We start from the raw sequence: 25,711 nt of genomic DNA on the forward strand, positions 1-25,711 counted from the left end.
CTAATGCTAGAACTTCTGTGGTCTCTATCCATGAAAGCAGGTCCGGATGGCAGCAATTCAATGCCAGCATCCTGCCCACATCATGTTCCTCAGGCTGCAGGCAGAGAAGATGCATTAGCAGCATTAGTGAGATGTCTGTGGGAGAAATGCTGGTATGGATGTGCCAGCTGAGACAAAATTTAGTTTGTTACAAGCAGCTCATGTTGAAGAAGTTTTACAACTGGCAGCAGTTTAAGCAGGATGAGTGCAAAGATTAATTTTTGACAAGTCTTTCCAACTATTTGCAAAAAGGGTCTTCCAAGCCAAGAGATCAGATAAGAACAGCACAAAGGGAAGCACTTTGTCACATGCCACTACATCTCAAACCCACCTTTAGGTTCAGGATTAGTTTAGAATCACAGGGAAGTGCTTTTCTGCCTCTATCAGTAAGAGCTATTTAGGAGTCTCCAAGCATTACCCATCCTTTTCCTCCACCTTTCCTGTTTGAATGGACTCAGCCAGCAGCTCTCTCACTCACAGGTACTTTATTTCTCAAGGAATCTGTGAGTTACCACAAGCATAACTTTTCGAATAAGCCTTAAGTTTGGTTTGCATAGTTGAGATAGAAACTGCAAAACCAGTACTTAAAAATTTAGGAACAAAATGGTGTTGTATGTACCAGCAAAGGGTAGAGACAAAAGCCTGAACTGCTCTATTTCCTCTCTCCCCTACACCCACAGCTTTCTAAAATGCAAACTGCATACATTTCTATAAGCTCAGTTTAATGTTTGTGACTTTTGATTCTCCAAAACAGTCTTCCAGTGCTTGCCCTGGCATTATTCTTACTAAATTTTTCAATTCCCATGATTGTCCCATTAGCAATTAACTGATGCCAAAAGAAGCAGTTTCTGTTTTGTGTTTTAAAAGCACGAAACAGTCTGTGAGGCAGGGAATTCTGCAGGGAAAAAAAAAGGAAGATAAAAGTATGCCTTTGGCCTTGACTCTTTTTTTTTTTTTTTTTCCTTCTTTCTAAAGACCAAGCAGGTAGAGAAAGGCAGTAAAATGAAGTGGTTACTCACAGAATGTTTGTCTGGGGCGGGATCTCGGGGATGGTTTCCAACATCAGATGCATGCATCGCACCGTGGTCCTGAAGCACAGGCAGCGACTGGGGCAGGAGCAGGAGAAACCAGGCAAGAGGAGAAAACACAAAAAGCCTCCAAGAGCTGAAGGTTTGATGAGCATGGTGTTTGCTGGAGTGCATTTGCCTCAATTCTGAACTGCAGGGAGCTGACAAAAAAAAAAAAAAGTTTCCCAGCCCTGAGGTCCAGGAGGAGGGGACTCATCAGCATGTGTTTGCAATTAAATTAAGGCAGTTTGACAGTCCAACCGCCCACCCCCTCTGCCATTATGTACATCACTGAAGATCAGACTGTCCCCACCCCTCTTTAATTGTGGCGCTGCAATATAAACTCTTAATTTTGATTTATTTTCGCCTTGCTGCTTCTTTCGAACAGCAAGTTAACTCCTCACCCTCCTCCTGGGGCATTTGTCTGACAGCAGAATGCACCTTCATGGACAACAACCAAAAAATGATCCCGTGCTTCCAGGGCTGAGCTGGGATGCAAAAGATCCAGGGTCAAGGTTTTTATGTCAAATTTTTTGCCTTAGCACACTCTGAAAACTAAGGAGAGTGTCTTATCCAACAGCCTGTCAAATGTGTTGGGCACTAAGACTTTTAGGATAAGAGGCTGTCTCTTATTACATGGAATTACAATATCCAGCAAAAATACATTTCCAGCCGTTGATGGGAGCATGGAATGCTACAGATAAGTGATTTTAAAAGGGAGATCACTAACAGAGATAAACAACCAGCAAATAAAGACAAATCCCCATCCCGCAATCTGTAAAGTTTCTTACACAGAGTAAAAGCTGATTCATTTCAAAGACCTTTTGCCAAATACAATTTCTTTCTATAAGGATGCCATTTGGAAAAATGTCAGGATTTTGGAGAAATTAAAGGCAACTGAGGGGTGAAAAGGGAAAGAAACACTGAAATCAACTGAGTTTCAACTGTAGGAAATTAAGTCCTCTGTTTGTTTCTCCCAGTGAATGATAAAACTGAGACACAAAAGGCAGGATTTGTTCCCATTTGAATTAATCACCTTTGTAAAGAAGCTTGGACTGAAACCAGCTTGTCTTTAGGTTTGCAGTTATTACTACACAAGGTCCTAAATATGCGGGTTTAGCATGAGGGAGGCACTAACACACATTAGGATATAAAGGTACTTGAGGAAGTACAAACACATCCACATTACCTGGACGATCAAATGAAGGTTTCCCATGAACCTGCACATCTGGTTTAGACTGTAATCTAAAAAATAATGAATGTGACAGAGGAGTACTTAACAAAAGTGACATTTATACCTTCCTGGTTCTCTTCTCCCTTCAGATTCTCTGTCACTTGATCATTTGGGGAGTGCATTGGGTTTGGGCTTTCACCTAAAATTTCATGTCATAGAAGGTAAAATCACTATTTTTTTCCAGCTATAAAAGAGCATTAAACTGCAGGTTTTCTGCCTCTAGTCCTCAGGCAATCTGCTATTTGTTTGCTCGGACATCACTTGGAAGTCTAAGCAAGTTTGCTGAACTCATCTGCTCCCCCTGTGGACCCGACTCATGGTTTTGGGCAGAGTGTCCTCTAGCGGCCACCCAACTCAACCTTCCAAAACCGGGTTGTAAAAGGCCGAATTATCAGCTTTAGCCTTTATCCAACAACTGGCAGCTGAGATCAGAGTCCTCCGTGTGAACATGACAGCTTTTACTTCCAATTTGAGATGTCAAGCGCATTAGAAGCACATCCTCCATGTGCATCAGACAACACGTGTTATGTTAAAGTCTTCATGACTAAAGTGCTGTTGATTGCTCCCCACATCATCTCTGAGCTCTAAACCACCCCTCTGCAACAACGACAACAACAACAACAAAAAAAATCCCTTCTAGGTTTATTTCTATTGCAGCAGGAGAGCTGGGCCAGGCCTCACTCAGGTTTCCTTACGGACCGTCTGGAATCGTATTTCAGCGCCCGGCTGTGCCACGGAGGGGGGCAGCTGCAGGAAGGATTGATGGGTATTTGCCCACTACTCTGTAGGCATGGGATCTTCAGCCAAGTCAGCAGATTTAACAGCAGCCACAGGGAATAATTCGAGTGCAAAAAGGCAAGTGCTGCAACCCCCACATTTACTTGGAAGCAGATCTTTCCTTGAACTTGAACCGTACCTCTCCCACTTTGCTTATCTCCCCTTCACGACAAATGGGATGATTGTGGGATGTTATGAAAAACCAGCAATCCCAGTCCCCTTACTCTCACATTAATTTATCTGATTTTCCATCCGCAGGAAAAATTGTTTAAAAAGGAGTGTGCAGCTCTGAGCAAGAACCAGAAATTAACTCCTGAGCAACTGGAATTAAAGTTAACCCTTGTGTTCCACGCTCCAGCATTTCCAGCCTCTTCTACACAGGCTTTTCAAACCTGAAGAATGCAAGGAAGTTTGGGGGGTTCTCTCAGGTGTATTTCTCCCTCCCTTCCCCCCCCCCTTTGTTTTAACTATCAATTCTGTCCCAGTAGAAAGACTTCCCTCAGGGGACCTGCCCCCTCACTACATCCCAGGGAACTGTGATGGTTTACGTTTTGCAATGAAGTGAACATAAACATTATCTGACAAATTTAATTTCCTCAATACCATTTCCATGACACATCCACAGCTTTCCAAAGCAGAAAAGGATTTTGTTTCAGCAAGCATCACGTGAAGGAAAACATTAACGCTGAACTAATCTCCTGTTATAGCTGGTAAAAGGACATTTATCATACACACAGATGACAAGAAGAAACACACAGACAGGCAATTATCCTATGGAATAAAGGTTAACAGATCCATTTAATTAGTAACAGCTGTATTTGCTGTTATGATCAGTTGCCTACCACAGCTGAAGCCAAAATATTATCCTCAGTACCAGAGAAATGAAAGCCTTGAACACACCTCTCAAAAATCTGCATTAATTAAGCACTGAAGCAGAGCCCAGGGGACAAGAGGGGAGCTGCAGGTCAGAACCATGGAATAAACTCCTGACATGTTTGGTTTAGGCAATTCCTTGTAGTACAGAAATCAGCTGAATCAACTCTAGGTATCTGTTGTCCACAGGTTGATCAGCCAGGTAAGTGAATTCACTCTTTAACTGTTCTGATATACACTAAGTCCAGATCAGTTGTGTGTGTGCTGATTCCAAAAATCGTCTTGCACAACTGCATTACATAAAGGTTTGGAACTCATCAGCTGGGCAGGTTTCTTTTGAGATTATATTCTGAGGAGTTCGTCTAAAACTATGCACCTGCACCAAACGTTTTTTCTAGTGTTCTAGTGTTTTACCCTTCAATTATGGAAATAAGTACTTACCTACAAAGTATTCTAATCACAACATGATGCAAAGCCATGTTAAGAAGGCTAAAAAGTCTTTACTGAATTTATTGATACAGAAACACTTATTAATAAAGTTTAAATTGTGTAACACTTCTGCATGCCTCAGGCCAATTTAACTCTAGTTTCAATACAGAGATTTTTCAACTTACACACTCATGATTAAAGCAGCCTGAAGTTCAGTTCTTTTCCAAATTTACTGCAGGACTGAAACCTAAAAGGAGTCACAATAAAAGTGATGACTACTTAGAACACAAAAGGAAACAAAGCAGGTACAAGTCCTAGACAGTTTACAGACCATACAAACTCAGCTCTAATACAATTCCTCTACTAGAAATGCCTACAAAACTACAGTGCAAGTGCTTGTGCACAGGGAAAATGTATTTACAGTTCCCCCTTATTTACAGGCTATTAGCAATACTATTTCACAGTTATATTACACATAAAATTTCTACTATGTGTTTGTTTGGACCTGTGGGTTTTTTTGGACAAGGGGACAATTTGACAACTTAGAACATAAATTTCCTGTATATATATATTTATTTATTCAACTTCATCCAGGAAAAAAATAGCAGTATTTATGCATCTTATAGAAAGCTACAAAAATCTAGCAAATGTAATAAAAAAGGCAAATCTGGTGAAAAATCCAATAAATTATCTTTTACAACTGCAGCTGGGATGAGGAATAAAAATCAAACAGGGATAAATGAAAGATAATTCTCCCTCAACTGGTCAGCTCTAACAGAATCTCAGGAAGGCTTACTAGTAAGAACCTGAAGTTTAATGTCATTTTTAAAGAAACTCTTTTAAAAGTTTAATAATTAAACCAAAGGATGACCTGGTAGCCAAAAGCAGGAGGCACCCTGAACTACAGAGAGGTGTGGAAATTGTGCCATAATACACAAAGGCACCTGGTATGACACCTATTAAGCAGAAACATCTAACAAATACAGAGGCCACAGCCTTTGGGGGAGCACAGAGAATAATGACACGTAGATTAAGCCTCTCTTTGCCACCATATTCAGGATATTCATCTGTGGGAAGAAATCCATTGCAGTTGTCAGAATTACACGGTGGGTACGTGCACGTTTACAGGAAACCATCAGCTCAGTGGCCACAGAACTGCCCCACTTAAATTAGAGAAATAAAAACCCGAGGGAGCAAGCTAATTTGGGGTGCCATTTAGACCAGAAGTGGAGACTTAGGAAACCAGAGGCAAAACACAGCCTGTGCCTGTGTTATGTGCCCGCAGGCACATGATAACAGTATTAGGAGATGATACTGTCAAAGATACACAGAACTCCCGTGAAGCAAGGAAGAGTTCTTCACTTCGGGCTCAGGCATACAAGAGTTGTCCATTTATTTTCAAAGCCACACAGAACTTTGACAGACTATTTATCATGAAGCAAGTTGTGCAACTCGGGACCATTAACCGAAAACCCGGCGTATTTTTGGCAAGACAGTCTTTCTTTCATTGCTCCTCAGAGAATGAGGAGACAGCACACAGACACAAAAAAAAAAAAGATACCAAAGTGATACCAAGTGCTTCAGATGGGGCAATGCCTTAACACAGCTGCACCACCTACTGAGAGGGGGCCTTTCATCCCCCCCAGCTTTAGGAGTATTTCACATCAACACAAACTCAAGTTTCTTTCCAGCCTTTACCAGTTTAGGCAGATTTTTCAAACAGGCTGAACCAAGTAAAACTCTTCTAAACATGGTACTTTTTGGCCACAGACACTGTGGACTCCCCATCCCTGGAACTATTCAAGGCCAGGCTGGACGGGGATCTGAGTAACCTGGTCTAGTGGAAGGTGTCCCTGACCACGGCAGGGGGTTGGAACGAGATGGTCTTCAAGGTCCCTCCCAACCCAAACCATTCTGTGATTCTATAATTCCACGGTATCTCCTCCCACCACCACAACAGGAAGACTTGCAAATAAAAATCAGAGCTCACATCCACAGAACTGCAGTGTCAAGTCCTTCCACGTGAGCCTGTTAAAACACATCTTCGTTGCTGCAGGAATGAAATAACGCACCAAGCTGAGCAACCTGGTTGCACACACCATATGTGGAACTCGTGTGCACGAGTTGTATTCCAGTCAGCTCACCTTGCCACAGCAGGGGCACACACAGAACACCTAAAAACTGCACCAGTCTGGCTTTCCACACTGTTTCCAGGTTCTAGACACCCTCCAGAAAACTATATTGGGCTGATTTACCTCTCAGGCTGGCGCTCTGCACTTCACTCTGTTCAGCCCAGATGATCACAGTTATCTCACATGAGAGCAAAACCCCACAGATTCTGCTTTCACAGTCAGTTTTCACAAACTCACTGCTCTGCAGCTCCTCTCTACCCTCTTCCCCATTCAGAATTACTCTGTAAACATTTCCAGAGATCACAGTCCCAGCTCTGACAACCCCTGCAACCTGTCAAAGTCAAGCAAGCTTTGCAATTCCTCACTTTGCCTCCATCGCTTTAAAAAAATTAAAAAACCCACAAAAAAACCCCAACAACTCATTCACTAGAACAGGTGGTTCCCATTAAGAAAACCAGTATTCTGTAAAACACTTTTACTTTTTACTGAAAAATTATATAGAGTTTATAAGCAAAACAGAGCAACCAAAGTGGAGCTGATGCTTTCCTTCTCATTCAAAACCTGGATGCCACAAGGGTAATGCCAAAAATTTCTTTCCTCTCTGTAAAAGTTGTGCTTTTTCAGATTACTGGAAGAAACTAGATTGGCCAGGTCAGGTTTTACTAATAATCTTAACCATCCATTAAACACACACCATGGCAAACCCATGGCAGGTTTAGTGGGAGAGAGCACAGACAGGAAAGGTCTTTGGGGAACTGCTTAAGAGTTTTTCAAAACTTGACATTCAGTAGAGAAGCCATGAAATTTTTAGAGTGTATCTCTGTGCAGTTAGTTTCAAGGGAATTAAATCCTCCTTTCCACAAGCAGCTGAGCATTTCACCGACTTGCTTCCTAAGGAATCCCTGCTGTAGGATAAAACTATAGCACACAACTGAGAAGGACAAAGAAACTCAAAAAAGCTATAAATGTTGAAGTTTACAGCAGCCACATTCCCCAGCCTACTGCCTTGCGTGGTCACATTTGCAGGCAAGCAAGTGGTGTACATTTGTCAAGCCCTAAGAAGTACTTTATTTTCTGCCTAATTCCCACTCTTCTAGAAGAAGGAAACTACTTCTCCCTGTAATAAAGCAAGTAATACTTCAAGGGATCGGGCAAAGGCAGACTCAAGACCTTTTCTCTCAAAAAGTTCACAGGAGGGTCTGGCTTTAGTTCAGAGGGTTTGGTTTCTTCCTCTTCCTGCCTCTCCTCCTCGATGTCCTCGCTGTTGTTGTTATCATCTGACGGGCTGGAGATCCGGCTGGCGAAGACCTCTTTGTCCAAGAAAACAATGGTCTCCATGCGCCGGCGACGGACACGCCTCCGTTTAAACCTCGGGGGGTTCTTCAGCCCGTTCCCATTTTTGCTCATCGTTTCCTGATGAATTATTTTCTTAATGGTTCCTCGGATGGCGATGCGAGCCAGGTCCTGCAGGCTGCGAACGGCCACGGGGGCTGGAACGAAACAAAACCCGTGAGCAGACACGGAGAAAACTCCACTCTCCCCCCCTTCCCAAAAGTGCTCACAGGAAAAGTTCTGTTTGCTCAAATTAAATCAGGCCATTTGAAATCCCTGCTGCGATTACACAAACAGCTCTATTCAACTCCTGTCAACTCAGATAAACTGCACTGCAACTTTCCAAACAAAATTTAATTGCGCATTTGTCTCATTAAAAAATTTCCCTGTTTTGATCTCAAGTTCTCAATTATTTTAAGATACACATCTTAAAGATCATAAGAACGCAGACTTAGCAACCAGAACTGTGACTGTTTAATTACTTAGAAAAAGCTACTTTCCTACTGTAGATAACTAGACATGAAGTTTATTTAACTCTTCCATAAAATGATTTTTCTATTGAGCTGTTACTTCAGCTTTGCCAAGTTCTGTATTTATAAAACACAAGTACTATTTATGCTCTTCAAGAACTGCTTCAGACTTACTTAGTGGGAGAAGACAGGATGGAAACCATTTTGTAGAAGTAATTATAGAAACATACAATAAGTTACTGTACTGAAATATCTCCCACAGTAATGGTTTGGAAGACTGTCCTGTCTTCTGCACGTATTTGCTGCGAGCCCATAAATACACAACATAACTCACAGAGCACAAAGAAAAAAATGTATTGATACACACACACATTCATGAACTAAAATGAACTAAAACTGAAAAAAAAAATCCCTGTCTTCTACCTAACAACTAAGCTTTCCTGGGACCTGAAGGAAGCAGAAAAAAATTACATGTAATATATGTGCTGGTCTCACTATAAAGCAACCTACATACAAAACATGCTGAAACATGCACTTAGTGGACTTTCCAGCACAGTGTGGATTGTTTCCCAAGCACCTTTCTGTCATGCAGACACCTTTCCAGAATAAGACCAAAGCCTGAGTAATCTCTTTATGAAGGTATCTCTGCCTTCAGAGGCCTCTCAACCCTGAAATCCTAATCTAGAGATTGAGGCCACTGATACAACCTGCACTTCAAACAGCCAACCAAGGAGTGCACAACTTGTATCCCTCAAGCATTCCAGCTTCAGGATAATTCTGAATTGCTGTGGGGTTGAGAGCCTTTGAGTAGATATTTTATTCACAGGTCCTGCTTGTGTATTTCCCATTGAGAACCACAACAATACATAATTCAGGACTGAATTGTCTGCACGTGCAAAAACAACGACCAACCATCCCTCAAAGTTCAGGTACAATTTCACAAGAAATCATTTGTATTTGGAATGATGGTGTAGTGGAAGGTGTCCCTGATCATAGCAGGGCTTTGGAACCAGATGATCTTTAAGGTCCCTTCTACAACTCCACGATTTAGAATCTATTTTATGCAACTCCCATTCTTGCACGAGACAGACAACTGTTCAAAAAGGAAGCACTTGGAGTAATTTTCCTTGAAAGGATTCCCAGGGATGTCACACAGCTCACAGCCAAACAGTAGAAGAAACCTCCCCCATGCTCAGGAATGTCTGTACTCACGCAAGTGAACAAGCCTTGATTTTCCTGAATCTGCGTGGTTTGGCTGAATCAAAGGAGCAAAAGAAACAGCAAGAATCTTCTTGGTCTCCCAGGCAGAAGGACCAGTACGAGTTATCTTAGTCAACTAAACCAAAACAAGGAGATTATTGTCCATTGTGTGAACTACAGTGAGATTTTTGTACAGAAAAAATGAACAAATGACTTTTCTGCCTGGACAAGTGGTTAAAGTACTGGAAGCTATAACAGTAAAAGGTGATAAGGAGAAATACTGGTGGGGTTTTTTAAAAAAAAAAAAAAAAAAGGAACTTCTTGCAGGATTAGCCCCAAGTAACTTGCAACAGAGCAAGGGCACTGGCAGTTTGGGACACTGCTTCCCCAGACCTTCCTCCATTCTGGGCCTGAGCTGCTGTGTCTGATGCCTGAGAAAACTCAGTCACCAACGAACCTTCACTCCTGAAGAGGTCTGCAGGTCACTGGATTTATGTTCCAGCTCAAATTTCTTGCATTAACTCACTGCACACCATCTTACTGGGAAGGAATCCTGACAGGGAGAAAAGGTCAGACACCTACACCTCAGTCCATTAAAACAACACATCTTTACACCAGAGAGATAAAACTGAACTGCAATCTTGAGCTCACACATGGGGCTCTTGCCTACTTTTTACTAAAAGGCTCCACTGACACTTGTAAATAGAGACATCTTGCAGGCTCTTTCACAAGGCAGTTGGAGATATGCAAAATGTATTTTGTCATCAAGCCCAACACTAATTACGTAATTGAACAAAGCCTTGCTTACATTTTCTGCAGCATGAAAGTAAAACTGCAATTAACAACAGACTTCAATATGTGAAAGACTGGTAGAACTATAAATTTCTTAAATATTATGAATGTGCAGAGTTCAGTTTCCACTCATAGTGAAAACTAGTGCACTTAATGCTTTCTTCAACCTGCTACAAGGGCAAGATAAAGGAACAGCTATTGACTAAATCAAGATCAGAATTAATAACTGAAACAGAAACAGGAGAAGAAAGGCACTCAACCTTCTCTTCCAGAGGCATGACAAGAATTCCCCCAACTTTCAAGAGGTTCTTCATGTAGTCCTCGTGTTCCTTCTGTACTCCAGCACCACAGTAAACACGGTCATACTGAGTGCAGTCCGGGGAAATCTCTAAACAATTGCCAGTAACAAAGGATGGCTCACAAAATTCAAACCTGAAAGTGAAGACGACTTGTATCAGACAAGAATAATACAATTTATCCAATGAATTATCTTCAAAATTCTGAAAAAACTAAACTACAAAAGACACCTGAAAAAACCCCCTCAGTTTTACAGGATTTCTCCTCCAAAGCCCACATATTCTAGACATTATTGTAACAGAACAGAGCTAGAAGTCTCAAAACTGCAGAACAATGAGGTCAGAATTCATGGATTAAACTCTCCAAAGGATAAGGATGCATAATTTCATACTTGAGACGCAGGGAACTCTTCAGAACAAGCTATTTTTAGTCACCTGATGCTGACTCAGTTATAATATGCAAATATAAATATTAGACCTCTGATTGCAGACAAAAAAGTCTTTTAAGGACTGCACCTGGGTTTATTGTTGCAGTTTCAAAAGCTGGCTTTCAGATGTGGGGAACTATCACCTGATGCTCCAGAATTATGCTTTGCTGAAGCCAATGGAAGTTTTGCCATTAGCTTCAAAAGAACTGTGATTTTGCCCTTCACAAAAAAAGGACCTTTTGCCTACAGCATTTCTGACTCAGTGTAAAAGAAAAATGAATGATTCTATGATGCTTCTGCTTTTCTTACGCGCTCCAAAACTACATCAATTTTAAGCCCTACATTTATGAAGTTGTACAACACATCCATTCTTCTACTGGTATCTTGAGTGGCAGCTCAGTATAGCATCTATTTATTCCTAAACACTTCCTGAAGCTTTCTGGTTTTGCAAAGCGTGCTGGACATTCAGAGCAGCCAGTGAACAGTTCCTGCACACGGTGTTCCAACAGCACAACCCAGCAGACATCACTCAGCAATGCCAACTTTCCAGTCATGATGATTCCTGAATTCACAGCTCACTTTTGCTCCATAGCTATATTTGTCTGGAGAGAGAAAAAAAGTCTTCCTTAAAACATCTATTTAAACAATAGCAATGTGACTCTGAAAAAAACACCCAGCCGAGCACCATCCACGCCAAAAACCGTCAGCCTGCTGCCAACATCCAGAAAATACAGCCCTCTCATCAGCAGCTTTCCAGTACAGCAGGAGCAGCACAAGGCTGAGTAGTCTAAAATCCAGCATGTAATGACTTTAATTTTCTTCCTCCCAGGAGAGGAGGATATCAGGTATCCACAGATGCTTCGCTTCCCCGTCTGAACAAACTGTGCAACGGATCCAAAAATATGACAGCTACAACTTTTACTGCTGAGGTTACTATTGGCAGTGGTTATCTTGCTGGAAAGTTATTACTTGTGACAGCAGCAAAATGGAGGTTCTAAGGAAGAACATCAATCAAATCCCAAGCAGTTTTAGTATCAACTTAATCATCTTAAAACTACCTCCTTATTTTAAAACGTCATTTTTCTTCTTTTCAGATAAAACATATTAGGCCACCACAGAAATCAGTTCATATTCTTCTCCTCACCATGCACGCTCCCAGACCACAAAAAGAACAAGTATAGTTAATTGCAAGTTTCGAGCTCTTACTGCAAGTGCATTTCAAAACAAACAAACTTCCTCAGCTCCCTCTAAGCCCTGCAACATCAGCACCGCCATTGAAAACACAGCAAACACTTCAGAAACTCCCCCACAATACACACGGGCTGCGAAGGTCACACACTGCAGCTCAGCAAGCCTAAGGAGCCCGAATCCTCAGATTACCCTGAATCCAGAGGGGCCACATGGGGGCCAAGAACTGCCACGACTAAAGCCAAACGCACAAAATGAACCCCACCAGGCATTTTGCTCTCACTTGTCGAAGCTGTCGCTCGTTTTAATGAAGAAGTCCAATTTCTGCTTCGCGTATTCGATCACGTCCGAGTGAAGCTCCACACCGTGGTTAACGCCAAAGGGACCTGCAAATGTGGAACACCAGGATAAAGGTAACAGGTAACACCACAAAATCCAGCAGGATTAATACAGTTTGGGTTACTTCCCGGAACAGATTTTTCCCGTGAGCGTCAGACAGTCAGTGTTTGTGTAGGGTCAGCTCTCTCAGCGCTACAATGGGAATTGCAACCCTATACCTGCAATTTCTGGCAGCAAATGAGCCTGTCTTGCACAATTGATTCTGACTCATTTGCTCTCAACTATGCAGGAAACTTCTCCATAGCAGGGAAGCACTGCTGCCGTCGCTGCAAAACCTGGAAAATAATTCCAAGGCAGACCAACTGCCTGCATGTTTTAATACATCCCTAAAAATTTTTCATATTATTTTTAAACCCCCTTGTTGATATGTCAAAAATCTTTGCAAAGGAATCAGGAAAAGTCATCGTCTACTGTATCTCAATTAACAGCAAAAATAAACTGGAAGATACAGAAGTTGTTCAGCACTTGTGTTTTTTATTCAGAACTGACAGGGTAATTTTTGAAAAAAATCAAAAGAATATAAAAGCCCTGGAGTTACATATTGGTATCCTTGGTAATCTCAACAAAACTAGGAGAAAACCACAAATGGGAGACAGGAGTGACACTCTACCCTGAGAACAAACACCTCAGCAGTTAAAATTCTTGACACCCACTAAAGGGAAGTTTGTACCCTACAGCCATTTGCTCTCTATCCTGGCAGCACAGCTCTGACTGAGACACCCCAGGGTGAATGGAAAGGGCACAACTGCACTTGGGTGATTTGCTTTGTGTCACTGTAGATGTGGTCACAATATCAGTTTTGCTGCACTCGGTGTTTTCCAGAGAATATTCCCATCCATCTGCTAGTAAGTGTCAAAAGTGGACCTCAAACATGTCTCAGTCTAAACAGCACAGTGAGAACAGAAACAGGCACAGTGCAGGTGTAGTCACAGCTTTCTGTGGACATGCTTAATCCTGGTTTCAGCTTTGTACTCCTGATCCTGATCTGGGGTCATCTTTAGGAGGAAACTAACCCAAGTTCATGTTCCTGCAGGAATCCACTACAGCCACCTCTGGAAATGCATCTGTGCCTGTTCTGATCTGCCACAGAAATCTGGATCCCACCTGGTTCCAGAGAGAAGGTTGCAAGAATCCTGATAAACAAGCTGGATTAATGCATTCTTTACTTTCCCAGCTATCTTTTAGTTCCATTACTTGAGGGATGATTCATTCCAGATTTCAAAACATGTTTTTCAAAATCTAACACAAACAGTTAACGTGATCGAAAAGGTATTTACCCAAGATGAGTCCAACCATAGAACTCAGATAACCAGTGCCACTGCCAAGGTTCAGAAATGACAGCCCTGGTTGCAGATCCAAAGCTTCCATCACCTCAGAGTAAATGCACGGTGCTGAGAGATGAATATTCCCATGCTTCCATGCCAAGTCCTTGTAGGCATTGTCTTTGAACTCTTCCAGGTAGTAATCTGCTCGATCAATGGCTCGGAAGGCCTGTTCCACCAGTTCTGTCCTGATGTACTGTGCTTCCTTCAGGTTATCAATTAATTCATCGTTATCTTCTCCCGCACTCACTGCGCCTCCCATCTTCAGCAGTCTCCTGTAGACACTAAAAGTAAAAGAGTAAAGAAGGGTGAGGTACAGAACGTGCACTTCAACACTAAATTATGCTGCTGTGTGTGAAGTACTTTGAGAGAGACCTTTATGTACTCCCAAGGACCACAAGCACTGGGAAAAACACCACCAGCAGCGCTCCCAGCCCCCATTCCAACAATGGAAAACAAAACGCAGCAGATCTGGCATCCAGTACCTGACACTAGTGGGGGGGGGGGGGGGGGAAGAAAATCACAATAGGCAATTTCAGTGTGCAAGTCCTGTCTTCAAACGCTCCCGTTTTACCAGCACGTCAGCTTTTCCACTGAACCCCTTTTATATAAAGGATTATTCCAGCTCCTGTGCTTGTAGGTCATTTTTCACTGCAAGCCCAACCAACAGTGCAAGTTTGGCCTGTCTGTCAGAATTCTGGCCACCAGCAGACTTTCTATCTCTAACAGCATCAATTAAGAGACTAAGGCACAGGCAGCAAATCCAAAAAAATCTCAAATTACATTTCCTTTGAATGTGCATCAGGACGTTGATTTCACAGAGGTTAAAAATGCCCAACAACTCTGATGCATCAACCTTGCTTACTTTAGCAAATAAATGCACTTTCACACAGCTCCTCTCTAGAGCTTGAGCCACCCCCATTAGTAAAGCACTTAATGATACAGCAACTGCAGAGAGAATTTCCACTGCAGCCTGTGGAATTTCTTAGGTCCTCTTAAGCCCTAGATGAGCTCACCTTCAATTTGGTAACTCCTGAGTGACAGAGATCTCTGAATTACAAACACTTCTGACTTCACTGACGAGATCATGGACCTATTCAGGCTTGTGGGTGTGGGGTTAAGGAAAGCAAACACTTTCCTTGACTGTGCATTACACTACACATGGTCATAATGCTTCATGTAGTTAAACAGCTACAGGTTTTAAAGGAAAAGGTATGAGGGAGAAGAACACAGAAGAACTTATCACTCAGAATTAACCTAGCTCTTCCCCCTTTCTCATATCTTAAGGAAAAAAACATCCTTTCCAGAAAACCCAACACGACTCTTTCAGTGCATTTATTTACAATGCCTTTCCCTGCTCACAGTAATAACCACAGAAGCAGCAGCTTTGGAGTTCATTCCCGGGATCAGAAGATCTGCCTACAGCAAAATTGCTGGGAGTTTATTTGTTACATTCAGCAAGAGCAAATTACAGACTTTCGTTTTCAGAGGAAACAAAGGAAAGCTGCAGGACTCCAAGGAAATTTCACAGTTATTCAAATAACATGCCATTCTGATTACCTGGAGAGGCACACAAAACAGGATATACTTAGGCAGGGACCTCGAGCCAGTTTTTAATCCATTCATGTCTCAAAACACATCAATCCAGTTCAAGACCATTAATAAAACTTGAAATAAAAAGCCACCCCTCTCCTTTCCACAGTGACTCCTTCATTTTCTCTCCAAAAAATGATTGTGTTTTATTACTTCACAGTGGAAACACATCAAGTTGAAGGCTCAGGTGGGTTAATCTACCAATTATTTTTCCCCCCTCCTCTTACATACTCAAAACCTCTGTGCATTTGCACATGTAGGGTTGCCTGTATCTTTGTTCAACACACTTTATGTAACATTCCACATTAAAATACTCTCTTTCCTGAGGGTATTGATTCCCTTAAGTTTCTTCTACATATTTTTATTCTTAGGCTTGCTTATTTCTTCCACTCTTTCTGTTATTTTAAAAAAAAAAAAAAACAACAACTTGATTTTTAGGTTTAAACTAAGAATACAAAGTTGTGCCTTTAACAGTGTTCCACTTTGGATCCCCAATAAATTCCTCCTCATGTACGTGAGCCCCACTGGGGCAACTGGTCTGACCTGGTTTTAGCTCAGCTATATGAACAAGTGTTTTTCCATGTTCTACAACATGGAACACAACCACCATTGTCTGAAACGTTTTTTTAACGAGATCAAGGAACATTCGAGCTCTGACAGGCATCAAAAATAATCAGTTTTACTGGACATTAACTTACTTCCAATAAAATTAATGTTTTATGTGCAGAACTTCTGACATTCAAATTCCTCTTAATGTAATTCTATGTATTTCTTTAACTTTGTGGGAACCAAGACTGTGGGTATGGCTTATTTTTAACAAACTTTTTTCAAAAGAAAACCCTCTCCCTCCACAACAAGCCCAGCTGGAATTTTTACGCAAAACCAAGAGATTTCCACAAATCCGAGCCAGGGACAAAGTTCACTGCGCAAAAATTCGCTGCTCGCACAACACGGACACCAAACCCAGCAGCGTTTTGGTGCTGAAACACCCCCCGGGGAAACAGCCCCTTTTTAAGAGAAACAAAACAGAGAACAAGCAAACGAAAGAGCAGAAAACGAACAAACAAGAGAGAAAACAAACAAACAAAAAGCAGGAAACAAACAAAAGCAGAAAAACAAACCAAGCAACCGGCCCCACGTGAGCGGCTGCGTTCAACCTGAAACCAAATCCTGGAACTGGAGCGATCCCTCCCTCCCGCTGCAAACAAACACCGGCGGCTGCTCGGGGGACGGCTCCGAACAATGCACGGGGCGCACAAACGCAATTCCTCAGCCCCAGCAGGTCTCCAGGGCAATCCCTGCTCTGCCATAAGGCGCTGCGGGAGGAGCAGCAAAGGTGGGGTTATTTATTGATTTGATAAGAAAAGAGGCACCTGAGCGGCCGCGGTTCGGCTCCGCTCGGCTCCGTTCGGTTCGGTTCGGCTCCGCTCGACTCCGTTGGTTCGGCTCCGTTAGGTTCGGTTCGGTTCGGGTCTTTTCGGTTCGGTTCGGCTCTTTTCGGTCCGGTTCGGCTCCACTCGGCTCGGTTCGGCTCCACTCGGCTCCGCTCGGCTCACCCCAGGCCGGCGCGCTCGGGGCTGTAAACACTGCCCAGCTGAGCGCCGGCCGCGCCACTGCGCACGCGCGGCGCGCACCACCGCCGCGGGCTGGGGGGGGGCGCGTGGAGCACACCACTGCTGTGCCCGGCGGGGGGCGCCGTGCGGGCCGTACCATGAGGGGCCGGCGCAGGGGGGGGGGCGGACAGGGCTGTACCACTGCGGAGGTGGGTCCGTGCGGGAGCGCCAGGGATGGATCCCGGTGGGATTCTCCGTCAGACATGGGGAAATCTGCCAGCAGCTTCTCACAGAACACACCCCTGTACCCCCCACCCGCCCCCGCTGCCAAAACCTCGCCATGCAAACCCAATGCAGCGTACCAGGAGCACACAGAGACTAGGAGTCCCTTCTGTCCCATCTGTCCTGGGAACATCTCCCAGTCCCAGTGTGGCTGGTTTCCCCCAGCCCTGTGCCCTTCCACCCTGCCCTAATTGCTTGTTCCCGGCACGGGGCTGCATTTCCACATCTGCTGCTTTAGCTCATCGCCCAGTTCTCCCAGTTCTCCCAGTCCTTTAATCCCCATAGTGACAGCACAGTGCCCCAGCTCCCGCTGGGATCAGGGCTTCCCAGGGCGTGGGATGGGATAAGAGGAGCTGGGGAGATGCCAGTCAGAGCTGGCACACACAGTCCTGGCGCTGGAGCTGAACCAGGTGTTCTGATATTAGTCACTCTTGGGGAAAAAAATCGTGGGAACTTAATGAAAAAATAAAAATAAAAATTGCTGTGAGAACTGGTTGATAGTCTTAATTTTGAGCCTGTGAACACCTAACTTGAGTTACATCCTTGAATTTTGTTTGTTGGTTTGTTTTTTTTGCTGCAACCATAAATGCCAGGTATGAATTTACTGAGGAGTAAGTGAGCGAGATGCAAATTCACCTGATTCCAGGGGCTGAGCCTTGAAGGAAACATGAGCTATTGTAAGACTTCACAATATCTGACTTGCCATTTGTGTAGTGAGGGATCCCCTAACATGATCTGAGTGTTAGACCCCTAATTTAAATTTTACCCACCCGTGTAAGCTCACTCAGTGGTTGTAACATGGTAGGGCCTGACAAGACAAGGGGAAAAGGTGTCTCCTGTGACCTGTCTCGGACTGAGAGAAATTATCCTCTAAAAGTGTGCATTTGTCTTCATGTTCAAGTGACCCACACAGCTCTGGCTGAGGCTGCAGATCAAACAAAATTGTCTGGACTGGCCTTAGATCTTCATGGACTCCATACTACACACAGCTGCAAAATGAGAAGGAAGAACGACATCTAAACAAGAGGCTTCTTGATTTAAGTTGTCTGGAGATGAATTGTGGAAAAAAGGCTGTCTTGGCAGACACAACAAGCCCGCAGTGAGAAAAGAAAATAAGAATTACTCTGGTAAATGAGACTCAAATAGGAGAAAGTGAATCAGCATCCGAGATTTATTTATGCTTTAAGGTGATTATCTCAGCTGCCTTCATTAACGTGGTAACAGCAGATTCTGCAAACAGGCAGCGGGGTAATTCTGTAGATGTCTGCACTTTCATTCCGCAGAAGACAGCTGCCTGGGAGAATGGGATTATTGGTGGGAGAGCGAGCACTGAAACTCCTCCTTGCTGATTCAACCAAAACAGGCCGTGGTGATTGTGCTCGGGCACAATGGGCAACACAGCGGAAACTGCAAACGCAGGACAGACAAACTCCTTGCACGTGTGATTCCAGGGCTTCCATTCAGCATCTGCTCCCCTTGCCACTAGCATCACTTGAAAAATAGCAGTTATTTTGTGGTTGGGGGGGGGTGGGGGGTGTTGGTTTCTTTTTTTTGTTGTTGGTTTGTTTTTGTTTTGGGGTTTTTTGTATGTGTAAAATTTATGAAAATAAAAGCTGGGTAAAAAAATTCCCTGTTATTGCTAGAGCACCTGCAGTGTAGGCAGAGCATGCAGGGGCAAAGGGGAGCACTGCTTGTGCCTCTTTCTTGCAGCAGCGAGTCCTCAAGAAGCCCAGAAAGCCCTTGAGGAATGTTTTAGGGATTCCCAAATATCCTGTGCTCTCCCAGGTGTATTCATGAGTCCTCCTAGCCCTAAACTGCCAACACTTGTGAGACTTGCAGCCTCTCTGTTTCTAGACAGAGAATTACAGGAATCAACCAGGAGAAACACACAGGGAAGATACTTACCCACTGCAAGTTCCCACCTCACTGCACCCCAAACATGTCAGGGACACAATGATGGGGAGGGAACAGCTGAAAGGACACAGTCACCCCCAAGAGACAGGTTATTTTCTGCACCTCTATCTCATGCACATCTCTGCTGCACATGGCCCAAATCCCTCATGCCAAGCTGTGCCTGTGCAGACGTTGCCACTGCTCCGTGGGCTCATCCCCAACTTCCCACTGGCACCCCCTGGTTCTGCTCCCCCAGGGGCTTTTTCCCACCTACCTTCTTTGAAAATGTAGTTATTGCTGAGAACACCTCCATGTATGTCATAGCATTGGGCTCCAGCTGTGGAGGAAGGAAAAAATTGTCTGATAAAATTGCAACCCCCCCCCCCACACACACACATTTACCAAAACAGAGTGGTTGGCTATTTCATGATTCCATGGGTCTCCAGCTGCCAATTCTTCGTGCTCCTTCTTTCCCTGCTCTTTAAAAACACCTTCCTTTCCTCCTTAGAGCTCACCTGGGGCTTTGTTAGCCAGGAGTTACAGTCAGTGGTAGATGAGTAACTCACTCCTGCCTCTGTGCTGTCCGTAAATGAGTGTGGGCAGCTGTCCCCGGCTTGGAGAGCCCCCACGGACTCCGGGAGTGGGAAAAGTGGAGTGGGAGTGGGAAAACGGAGCCTGCTGGCACTTAAATCCCAGCGTTACTCTCTCTCAGCCGTGTACCACAAGGTGTCCCCAGCAGTACAGACATTGCTGCGGGGTTCGGAGGTTCCACCTCAGCATCTTCTCCGGGGCTGGGGCAGGGCAGGGACCCTCACAGGCACGAGTACAACCCCTGTCCCTACTCTCAGCAACCCCCAGTCTTACCAGAGAGAACCAGGTCTCCATCCTTTGTTAGCTGAGGGAAAGCCGAAGCCAAGATTTTTCTTGCCTTTCCTTGTCTCTGTTTCCCTGTGTTTTACAGTTTCCTCCTTCATTTTTTTCAAACCAATTTCCTTAATAAGCATTTTTGAAACACTGGTCAGAGTGAATTAACTTCTGAACTGTCTCATAGTGATGATCAGTTAAAATGGGATGTTTTTATTTATTTGGAAGGTCAAATAGTAAAATGCACTTTAGCCCCAAAGCCAGGGCCCAGCAGACTGAGCTGACCTGCAGCCTGGCAATACAGATGGTTGTTTAAGTTAACGGGGTAATTAGTGAGTGACAGGAAGACTCACATAAATTAAGAGCTGGGGGAGCATTAAATCACAGGGTTATATTTTCCCCATTTTTTCATTTTGTAAAATGTGCTATGTTGCCTTTTCTGGTCAGTTTGGCACTGTACCATTTCCATATGCAAATACTATCTGTGCATATGCACACATATGCATATATGCAAATACATGCAGACTTATGCATTTATACTGGTATTATTATTAACACACCAACAGCAAATCACTTGAGATCCTCCTGCCCGTGCAAAGGGGATGTGTGTGTGTGTGTGTGTGTCTCCTAAAGCTATTCTCTTGCTTCACTTCATCCAAGGGCTCTGTGAGCAATTGCTGAAGCAAGAGGAAGAGCATATGTCTTGATTTCCACTGTATTGCACTGTGCATAACCACTGCCACTTGGAAAAAGGGCTCATAAAGACCTGGATTCATCTCACTTAAGTGTGTCATTAAAGGAAAGCAGCCAGGAGTTGGTGCAGCCTGGCTGAGAGTGAGAGAAGGTGTCACCAGAGATCCGTGACAGTGAGGACATGGAGCAGTGAGGTGCTTCATCTTTTCATGGCACTACCAGGAGAGTTAGTGAACCCTGCTCTGTGCCCTGTCTCTCTTCTGTCTCTGCCATGATTTAGGGCACAACTGCCAAATAAAAATCTCAAAAATCAAGCTTTTCATATTTATGGGGTAAGAAAACGATTCCTGGGTCTTTTAAGTGATTCATGGATTAAATAAAATCAATGGATTTTATGGATTCATAAATAATAAAAATGCAACCAGACAGCAGCCATATCACACTTCCCTGCTTTGCCTCTGGCAGTTCTACATGTCCTGCCTGCAAACTCACCTGTTGGGCTGAGCCAGCCACATTTGTCCATCTCCCCATAAAGACCATGGGGGCTCATCTGTCCTGCTCAGAAGGCCTTTCCAAAACTTCCCTTCTCCAACAATAAGAAAACATCTTCAGATTTCCAATGGGAATTTATTCCTGGCCAAGATGTACCTTATTTGATCTCCTACCCATATTATCCTCTAACATAAATCATTCCCCTTCCTCCCGCCCTGAATATATTTATGAAGAGTAATCATATCCCCTCTTAACCTTTGTTTTTCTAGGCTAAACAAGCCAAGCTCTTTTAATCTCCTCTCCCAAGATAGGTTCTCTGTTCTGCTAATCACTCTGCCAGTCCTTCCCTGCACCTGTTCAAGGATAAATTAATCTTTTCTTTTTCCAAAGAGAGGTCCCAGAACTACACACAATATCCCACATGAGGTCATACCAACACTGGTACTGATATTTCTCTGCATCTACCAAATAAATGCTTTGTTGCATGAGACTTTTTTACACAGCAAATGGAAAATAGATGCAAATCCATAAGCTAATAACCAGAACACAACCTTAACCATAACAGAACTTTACTCAAGGAGATTGCTATTTTATTTGAAACAGGCATTCTACTGTTTTGCATTTGTGGGTCCAGGTCCTTAGCAGGCCTTATTCAGTGGTTTTCCATATTTCATTTACCCCAGATCAGCATCAGGACCTTTGTATTAAAGGTGGCACTGAGGAAAGTCTTGTCTGTGTTTCACTCAGCCTTTGCTCTGGCAAAATTCCCTTTGAAATCACAGCTGAGGGTTTGAACTACGAAGATGCAGAATCAAATGATGAAAAGCATTTTGCATTCGTCTCTTCTCTTTTCAAAATGATTTTCCAGTTTTACTTGAGGTTTAATTAAATTTCTGTGACCCAGGCAGGGAGTTCAGCCTTTCCTGATTAATGCTCTTTTAGGTGGCTCTGCTGATAAGAGTTTAGCATCAACAATTGAGCCCCAGTGAACAGTTTATAGCAGGAGACTAATTCTATTAACACTTTGCAGTGTCAGGACTCCACTTTGAGCCCGCAGCTGAGAGGAGAGATGGGGGAGAGGGAGCAAATGCAAAATTTGGCAACTAAATCACCAAGATTCAGCTTCTTTGTGGGCAGAGCTCATCTGGAAAGTATTTTAGCTGACAACATCAGAATTTCACCTGTTCTTTTTTTTTTTTTTCCTCCTGGCTGATGCTCCACACTTTCTTGGCTCATTGTGATAAGGACTGGGAATAAGGAGTGGAACTGAATGGCAGCACTGATAAGAGAAATGAAAGGGTAATGTGATGACATGATACTGGAATAGGGCCTTTGCAGTTAGCCCTGCCTGTGCTGGATGTGTACCAGGGTAAAGGATGGTCAGGACAAAGATGCTTGTGCTGACAGTTCCAAATTAGTCTGCTGTGAGAGAAAAATTGAGGTTAATGCTCTGCAGAAGTGTTTCTTTTACTTTTTGGGTGACAGTAGAAATATCTTGCAGGTCTGTTATGATTCACAAGAATTTTCTCTCTCTTTTCTTCTACTCCCTACCCTGATAAAAGTACCACTAAAATCTCACTCTGTCTATGCTAAAGCACAGCCTGATGTCATTAAAACACAGTGCAAAGTCTTGGCCAAGATATTGCAGTTGATCCACCTGTCCAGAGCTTCTCATCTCCAATACCTGGACACCCAGCTTTGGTCTTGCCTGTTTTGAGCTGCCCACAAACCTCATGCAAGAATCTCCTTTGTGGGAGCCTGCAGAAGCCAGAATGTTATTTTGAGGCCATTGTTTTCCTTTCTCCCCTGGACAGTCACCAAGGATAACTTGAGTCAAGCAGACTGCCTGGAAGTTACCTGAAAACAAGGTACTCCCTGGATTGGCAGCAGAACTCCAGGCCCGCCAAATGCACAAGGTAAAAACCAGTGTCCATCACTGCATGACCCACAGGTGCTTATCATTTCTTCTGTTGGTGGAGAGCACAGATGCCTTTCTCCATCCCTGGCCACCATCTCTCCTGTTGACTTTTCTTTCTTCCTCAAGTCACCCCTTTAGGACTCCCACTCATTTCTCCTTTGCCTGGGATCGGTCCTGTGGCTCTGCAGCTCTCTGAGGCTGTAGGAGGATCAGGGATACCCATGGGCAGGGGGCTCTTCCAAGGCTGGTGGCTGAGTAAGGAGTTTGGGTTCTTCAGGGGAGCTGTGCCTCCATCAAGACAGGAGCTATCCAGCCCCCTTCAGTACTTTCTGAGCTGTTTCTTCTGCCCTTCTCAGGGACAGGGACGGACAATAAGTGCTGCTGGTCCTCCCCAGGGAGTCTGCAGTCAGGGGCCATCCAGCAGGGCTGGGTGGCTGCACTCCTGTGTTCATCTATGCTGTGGTCTCTGTCCCATGCTCACAGTATGTGCCCATTTTAATTTCATTTATTTTACAAAACAGGCTAAAGCTTTGATTAAATTATTTAGGCAATTTGATTACCTTCGCTGTCAAGACAGTCTTTGGGGAGGATTAGCAGTGTCTCAGCCCCTCAGCAGGAGCTGGTGGGGGGAACATGTCCCACATCACACACTGCCTCCTGCTCAAACCCTACCCCCTGTGCGCTTCAATCAGATGACAGCCCTTTGCTGTCCCTGGATGAAACCCCTGACAAAACATGCCGAGGGCTCACAGCCGCCCTCCCTCACTCTCCCCCCATGACTTTTGCTACAGCATCGCTGCAAATTGTACTTGTCAGCGGGGGAGCCCCCTCATCAGGGGACTCCAGCCATAATCACCGCAAAGCGGATGTGTGGATCTGAGTCCGGGATGCTCCCCAATATCAGATCACAGCAGGGACTCAGCTAATACCCTTGTTCCCTCTCCTGAAAACCTGAAGACCCACTGAGAAATCCTCGATGAGGGGAGGCTCAGACAGCTCTCCTGACCCCTCAGGAGAAGAGGCAGCCCAAGCACCCGTCCCCCAAGGTGCTGCCCTCATGATGCCGCGGGGACCGCGCTCACCGTGTGAGCAAGCGGCGAGCGTCGACAAAGATCCTCCTGCCTTCATCTCTACAGCTGTTGGGAATGGCCTCCTGCACAAAGGGCAGTGTCCTCATTAAATTTCGCGGAGGGTTGCCATGTGGCCAGCTGAAATTTTGTTTTGTTTTATTTCGGTAATATATTCACCACCTCCGAACGTAATGGAGTGACAGATGGGAGCTGGGCCCTGGCTTTCATGGGAAAGGCTCCACTCAGCAGGGAAGCAGTAAGTTTCCCACCTAATCTTCTGTAACCTTCAGACTGCTAACAACTGTAAGAAGCAAAGCAATGGGTAGTTATTAAATTAATGACTTCATCCCCAAGCCGATAATAAATATTTTATAGTTTTATCTCTCCACCCTGTAGACTGCTCTAGACAGACCGGACTGTTTATTAATCTAGCTTCTGGATTTATGTTATTTAATTGCTAAACAACCTCAGCATGGTTGGGCTGGGTTATTAAAGGTTGGAGCCTGAGAAGGAGTCCCCTAGCAAATGGCAAAACCTGAGGAGCTGATCCTTGATATTGGACTTGACTGATCAAAACCAACTCTCCTGCAGTGCTAAGGCCAGATTAGCCTCTGTTTGAGTCCAAACTGTTTGGCCATTGCCTTATATTCAGCTTAGGTGGACTCTGGGACATGTGAGTAAGGAAGAGACAAGTTTTGGCATATCCTGGCTTCAATAAGGACATTCTGGTGTTAACCATGGATATGATGTTGGAAGGGCAGACATCATCTTAGTGTGGACAGGTCCTTCTGGGGCCTTCATGCTAGTCCTGGAGCTCAGGCAGAGCATATGGCCTTGCTCCATCCCTTCATGGCTCATGTTCCTTCAGATCCTCACAGATAGTCCCTGACATTCAAACAAAAGAGCATTGCAGTTATAGAAATGAAAGCAGGCTTTAATGGGTGTTATACTTCCTTGTTGACAGGGTCAAAAATGTCTTTAAAACTGATACTACCATTTTTACAACAATTGGTGATTTATTCATCCTGCTGAAAGACAGGGATGAAGGCATCCGGAATAACGAGAGCTATTTGTCTGAAGAATGCATGCTTTCCTACAGCCTCAATCCCATAAGCCCTTCTGTACAAAGCAGAAGGTCGTTTCAGGATATATCTTCTCATAAAAGTATAGAAGTGAGTCTGTTAACAAGTGTGGGCCAGAGCCTTTGATCCAACTAAATTGTGCTGGAGCAATTTGCAGCTTGGGGCTGCTCCATTGGCTGCAGTGCCATCTCCAGCCCATCTGATTGCTCCCAAGCCTCAGCATTGTCATTCTGTGGTCCAAGGGGGGGGGGAATTTGATGACAAATAGTATCTCTGAAGAGCAAAGTTCTCTT

At 44.1% G+C, this 25,711-nt stretch overlaps 2 protein-coding genes across 3 annotated transcripts in view; both read right to left on the bottom strand.

The window, feature by feature from the left end:
• The window catches only part of LOC116795512 (peroxidasin homolog), a 43,974-nt gene extending 42,081 nt beyond the window's left edge, over nt 1-1,893 (bottom strand). Inside the window, exon 1 of the mRNA XM_032705274.1 lies at nt 1,059-1,893. Coding sequence (XP_032561165.1) covers nt 1,059-1,222 — 164 coding nt within the window. The 5' untranslated portion in view covers nt 1,223-1,893. The remainder of the gene's footprint in view (nt 1-1,058) is intronic.
• A 1,798-nt stretch (nt 1,894-3,691) lies between these two features.
• PCMTD2 (protein-L-isoaspartate (D-aspartate) O-methyltransferase domain containing 2) lies at nt 3,692-17,194 on the bottom strand. Of its 2 annotated transcripts, XM_032704612.1 has the most exons (6): nt 16,945-17,194; nt 13,934-14,262; nt 12,541-12,643; nt 10,606-10,777; nt 9,566-9,689; nt 3,692-8,041 (listed from the first exon to the last, which is right to left on the bottom strand). In XM_032704612.1, the coding sequence occupies exons 2-6, from the start codon at nt 14,238-14,240 to the stop codon at nt 7,659-7,661; spliced, it is 1,089 nt and encodes a 362-aa protein (XP_032560503.1). In that variant the 5' UTR covers nt 14,241-14,262; nt 16,945-17,194; the 3' UTR covers nt 3,692-7,658. The 2 variants fall into 2 exon arrangements, with proteins under 2 accessions (XP_032560503.1, XP_032560505.1); XM_032704614.1 differs by lacking the exons at nt 13,934-14,262; nt 16,945-17,194 and adding an exon at nt 11,649-11,671.
• Nucleotides 17,195-25,711: the final 8,517 nt, after the last annotated feature.

Source organism: Chiroxiphia lanceolata, chromosome 17 (assembly GCF_009829145.1).
Source record: "Chiroxiphia lanceolata isolate bChiLan1 chromosome 17, bChiLan1.pri, whole genome shotgun sequence".
Classification (NCBI taxonomy): Eukaryota; Metazoa; Chordata; class Aves; order Passeriformes; family Pipridae; genus Chiroxiphia; species Chiroxiphia lanceolata.